The sequence below is a fragment of the Priapulus caudatus genome, unplaced genomic scaffold (genome assembly GCF_000485595.1).
Source record: "Priapulus caudatus unplaced genomic scaffold, Priapulus_caudatus-5.0.1 Scaffold2384, whole genome shotgun sequence".
NCBI lineage: Eukaryota > Metazoa > Priapulida > Priapulimorpha > Priapulimorphida > Priapulidae > Priapulus > Priapulus caudatus.
Genome location: NW_014579445.1, coordinates 9160 through 15032, shown reverse-complemented (window position 1 = coordinate 15032; position 5873 = coordinate 9160). Strand labels below are relative to the sequence as shown.

General features: G+C 53.8%; 1 protein-coding gene across 1 annotated transcript; it reads right to left on the bottom strand.

The window, feature by feature from the left end:
* Window positions 1–3009: 3009 nt before the first annotated feature.
* Window positions 3010–3270, bottom strand: LOC106818623 (hepatocyte nuclear factor 6-like; the record flags this gene model as incomplete). The annotated part of the gene is made up of 1 exon (XM_014823313.1): window positions 3010–3270. A coding segment is annotated over one exon (261 nt), but the record flags the coding sequence as incomplete, so codon positions are not given.
* Between the last annotated feature and the right edge of the window lie 2603 nt (window positions 3271–5873).

The following is a 5873-nucleotide window of genomic DNA, read 5'->3' as shown; positions in this document are numbered from 1 at the left end:
TATATAATAACCACAAATCTCTGCTAAGATTCTTGGAATTACAACCGATTGTTGCAGCTGCGAGCAAGCGGATTTCTCGTCTGCTTTCTAGAATACACAACAGCTGCCGAGTAACGATCACTCGAGAATAATACTAAACGCGTCCATATTGCACTCACGAAATGACTCCGACATCCGTATGTTCTTGTGTTTTGTTGCTGCGTAGTGCGGCCGAATGCCCCCGGAATACTTTGGTAAAAAAACGGATCGTTTTGATCGTAAATAAGCAAGTTTTTATATTATATGCGCGACCGCGTAACATCACTAAACATTAAATACAGTACTAGCACCCTTAATTTAAGAGTGGCCGAGAATCCGTCACGGGGTAACATGCGGTAACTGGCTCGAAAGTGGTCACGTATTTTTTTGTACAGTACATCATCACAAAAACCTCTTATGCTATCATAAAACTACACTACCGCTCTCCACTACGATAGCCAGTTGACGGAGAGATGTATCTTATATATTACTCATGGCTAGGAGATCAACAGGTCCGTTAGACTGCCACGATCTGCCATGAACTATGCAGTGACACCCTGCACTAAACTTACAATCGTTCCCATCTAAAATTACGCGTCAGGATCGACAATCGCTCACTCACTCCCACAGCACGTCACTTAGAATTGAACACACTATGTAAATTCCCGCGCGAAACAGCAGCTTATACACCACAAACAAATGTGTGTGCGTGTCATGAGTGACGAACGCCGCCACGCGCTGGGTGTATCATAGACCCTGATAAACAGCATCAGCCATATTGCTTTCCCTATATAAGCCTAGTGAATTGCATAAACAGTCATGTACGTTATACACGGGGCTCTATAAAAACACGCGACAGCAGCATCCCATCGCTCGCTCTCTCTACACTGGCTTCTTCATCTCATCGCCACGGCAACGGCACGCTGGGATAAGACGCAGCGGCCGCCGTGCTTCTGTTGCGACATGAAGACTATGTATATATATGTATATATATATATATGTATATATATATATATATACATATATATATATATATAAGGGGCCCGCCGTGAAACGTGAAAAAATGCTACCATGTAATAGCTCTCTATCTCCTCCTCTCTTTCTCCAGCTCTCTCCCTCTCTCACACACACACACGCACACACGCACACACACACACACACACACGCACACACACACACACACTCTCCCACATTCTCTCTTTCTCTCTCTCGCTCCCTCTGCTCTCTCTGCATCTACTGACATGGATATGTGCACACTGTTTTTTAAGTAGAAACAACGGGGCAGGAGCAACCCAGCATGCCTCTCTCTCTCACTCTCTCTCTCTCTCTCTCTCTCTCTCTCCGACGCACACACACACGCAGCACCCGCACCGTAAGATGGCTTCACTCACTATCAAATCTCGAAACAACGTCGTCAGTGCGTTCGCGTGACACGGCGCGGTCGCCATGACTACGGCTAGAACGCAACCTCCTCCAGCACGCGAACGCTCTCTCGAGACAAAAAAGGCAAACACATAACATATAATATATAATATACACATTCAAAGAATAAATGAGGCCGCACAAAAAAGCAGCTCGGAACGTGCAAGTATGGTCGTCCGAAAAACTATAGGACGTATAAACACAAAGAAAAAAAGGGTATATATATATATATATATCCCGCAAAATAAAACCGAGGGGGACAATAAAATTAATATAAATACGCTCAGAATAAAAATAAATAAGATTCAATCCGGAGGAATTAAACTACGCGAGTGGTGGACTCACTAAAGAGGCTTGACGACTATTGATTGCTTCGTTAAACGTCCGTTACAACCTCTGAGGTATTAATCACAGCTCACAGGCAGGATAAACGCATAATCACTACCACCACCACCATCTCCTCTTCTACATCTTCTCTATTTCTCCAATCGATACCGCGTGACGAGAAAAAAAAGTCCCGCGCACGGGGGAACAAAAAAGAAACACAAATCCGGTTTCTATGCGTTCAAACAAAATTGGTCGAGGAATGACTCGATATTTGGTCGTGGAATGACTTGACATTGGTCGTGGAATGACTCGATACTTGGTCGTGGAATGACTTGACATTGGTCCGGGGGATTAATTCCGGTGACTAGTAGTGTGTAGATAGACGCGTTCGTATCACAGCATAATTTCGATCCGACACGCGTTGGCGAGCAAAAACGCTCGAAAAAAATACACAAATATATATAGATGTGTGTATTATATAAATAAAACGTATATATAGGCGGAATGCTTGACAATAAATAAAACGAGGTGGAATGAACGTGCGGGGAACCATACACGACTACAACCATGAATATCGTCGGGTAAAGCCGCGCCGGTGTGTGTACGCACGCACGCACGCACGCACGCACGCACGCACCCCAGCAGAGAAGCATAAACGCTGAGCGTTTAGCGTTCTGTTCACTAGCGTACGTAACCGGACTCTGGCAAATAAAATTATGAGTTTCATAGCTGTCAAAACGTGACTGCTTACATGCTGATTCCCGCTGGGTAATTTGGAATGAATTATAAATAAATCACAATCTTCCCCACCCCCCAACCCCGCACCTATAGCCGGGTAACCTAACTGATTGGTCCAAAAAGATTGGCCCCAAAGATTCGGTACACACACAACAATAAATAACAACACGCGATAATAAATATAATAATCTTGACCAAAAAAAAAACGTACGCGACAAACTGGAATGATGACGAGTGATATCGAGATTTTACGGAATGCAGGGTGCTGCGCATGCGCGTCCCGGCCCTAGCAACCGTTGCCATGGACACGCCGTCAGGAGCGTCCATAGCAACCGTTACCGTGGACACGCGTAGTCGTCGCTCCTAGCGCGACCGCGTGCGTATGACGTCGCCTCGCCGCGACGTCCTCTCACAGCTCTGAGGGTACACTGCCTTCATCGGGACTGGATTCCCGCGCTCCCACGCTCCCGCTCCCGCTCCCGCCGCCGCCGCCGCCCCGCCGGCTCACGACGTCAGGTTCTTGTCCTTGTTCTCGTCCTTCCACTTGTCGTGCGAGCGCCGCCGCGCGTTCATGAAGAAGTTACCGACCGTGCTCAGCTCGAGCCCGAGCTGCTTTGCGATGGCGATCTGCATCTCCTTCGACGGCCGCTGCGTCTCCTTAAATATCGCCAGCAGGGTGCGCCGCTGTATGTCGGTGAAGACGAGTCGAGGCTTCTTCGGCTGCGGCGGCTGATTCTGCGCCTGCTGCTGCTCCTCTTTCCTCTTGCAGGCTGAGAGAGAAAGAGAGAGGGAGGGATGAGCGTCAGGTAGAAGAACTGAGAGACACGGTGTAGTCATGGTTGAATGTTGGGTGAGATAATTGTGTGTGTCTGCGTGTGTCTGCGTGTGTGCGTACGTGCGTGCGTGCGTGAGTGTAAATCAGGTCGCCTCTGGGGATAATTAATCTGTGATGATTTGCTGCTGCACGTCCCCCCCCCTCCCCGCGCACCCACGCTGATTATCATCGTCGCATTACGTATGCGCCCCCACGATGCCCCCACGATTCCCCCACGATGCCCTCACGATGCCCCCACGATTCCCCCACGATGCCCCCACGATTCCCCCACGATGCCCCCACGATGCCCCCACGATGCCCCCACGATGCCATCTCTGCATCCCTTCCTCCTCCTCCGCATCCCCACATACAGCAGCATCTTACACAACTACCGTGGAAACACAGCGCGGAATATATACAACAAACCTACCACACTCCAGCGGTAAGCTAGCATGGTGCCATACCAACCCGTCACCTCCATGCATGAGTAACATGACATATAGTATTCCCCTCCTCCTCCTCCTCCTCCTCCTCCTCCACCTCCTCCTACTCTTTCTCCTCCTCCTCCTCCACCACCACCTCCTCCTCTGCCTCCGCCTCCTCCTTCCCCACCTCCTCCTCCTTCCCTTTCCTCCCCTCCACCTCCTTCCCTTCCTCCCCTCCTGCCGTGCACGAGTGTCGTAGTGCGGAAGCGACGTGATTGGGAGCGCGGAAACGCTGCGACGTCTCTCACAACATCTTAATTAGATGCGCGCGATCCAGCCTCCCGCTGCCCCTGCCAGACCTCCCGCCGCCCCTTCCCTACGTCACGCCGCCCCTGCCAGACCTCCCGCCGCCCCTTCCCTACGTCACGCCGCCCCTGCCAGACCTCCCGCCGCCCCTCCCCTACGTCACGCCGCCCCTCCCCTACGTCACGCCGCCCCTCCCCTACGTCACGCCGCCCCTCCCCTACCTCCCGCCGCCCCTCCCCTACCTCACGCCGCCCCTCCCCTACCTCACGCCGCCCCTCCCCTACCTCCCGCCGCCCTCTGCCATGGCTCCCCTTTCCCGCTGCCCTCCCGCTACCCCCTCCTTCCCCTTTCCCGCTGCCCTCCCGCTACCCCCTCCTTCCCCTTTCCCGCTGCCCTCCTGCCACCCCCGCCTTCCCCTTTCCCGCTGCCCTTCCGCCCTCAGTTCTCTCCCGCCGTTCGTTCGGGATTGTGGCATCATGGCAGCGAGGAAGAAAAGCGCCACCAAGCGGGAGATTACAGCACGTGCGGATGCCTTTTGTTTCCTCTCCCCCTTCCCCTCTCCACACGCACATAGACGCACACACACATAGACACTCACGCGCACGCGCGCTCGCCATTCAAATGACTGAATTATTTAAAATGGCGAGCAGCGCGCAGCTTCTGCTGTTGCTGTTGCTGCGGCTGCGGCAACATACAGTTATAGCTTGCGCGCGCGCGCCACGCGAAGTTATTCTGGGCTGGAAAAACTAGGAAGGCTGTTTGCCGTGCATTCACTGCCGCACAAAGAGCCTTTCTGCCCGGCCTCACACGGCAACCGAGCGGCTGTGTGCGCGCAAATTACATCTCCCGCGCACGGGGGAAAATAAGACGAGAGGCGGGAGGGGGAGGGCAAGGGGGAAGCCAAGAAAGGGAGGGCAAGAAGGGGGAGGGGGTAAGAGGGAGGAGCCAAGAAGAGGGCAAAAGGGGAAGCCAAAAAAAAGAGGGCAAGATGGGGAAGCCAAAAGGTGGAGGGCAAAAGGGTAAAACCAAGAAGGGAAAGGCAAGAGGGGGAAGCCAAGAAGAGGAGGGCAAGAGGGGGAAGCCAAGAAGAGGAGGGCAAGAGGGGGAAACCAAGAAGGGAAAGGCAAGAGGGGGAAGCCAAGAAGGCGAGGGCAAAAGAGGGGGAAGCCAAGAAGAGGAGGGCAAGAGGGGGAAGCCAAGAAGGCGAGGGCAAAAAAGGGACTGTTGCAGAGTGGACGGTGGGCAGCATGAAGACGGCCGCGCAGCGTTCGGCAACGGGATCTCGCGAAGCCAAAACAGCCGAAGAGCAGCCACGAGGGGGAGCCACGAGTACAGCAAGCAGATGGACCGCGAGATGGCGCTCGCACACACCGCTTCCTCGATGAGCAAACACGGAGCGGGGTAAGTATGGCGGAGGAGGGCGTGTCGGAAACGGGGCGTGTACTCTGGCCCCTCACCGACCCCGCCCCTCCCCTACAGGCCCCTCACGGTAATACTGACCACCGTGGAACCTATGGAACGCCTCAGCAGCAGAAGCGCTGAAGGCTAATGAGGCGGCAGGCAGGGGTACCGACTGCACAATCAGAGTAATCCTTTTAGCCGTTAGCACCAGTAAGGAAGTCGCCGCTGCTGCTGCTGCTGCTGCTGCTGCTGGTACAGCGCGCGCGCTCACTGCTCAGCGGGGGCACGCACACGCGCACACGCACACACACGCACGCGCACGCACGCACACACGCGCGCACGCACGCACGCCTGCCCGCCCGCCCCTCACCACACACACACACACACACACACACACACACACACACACACACACACACACA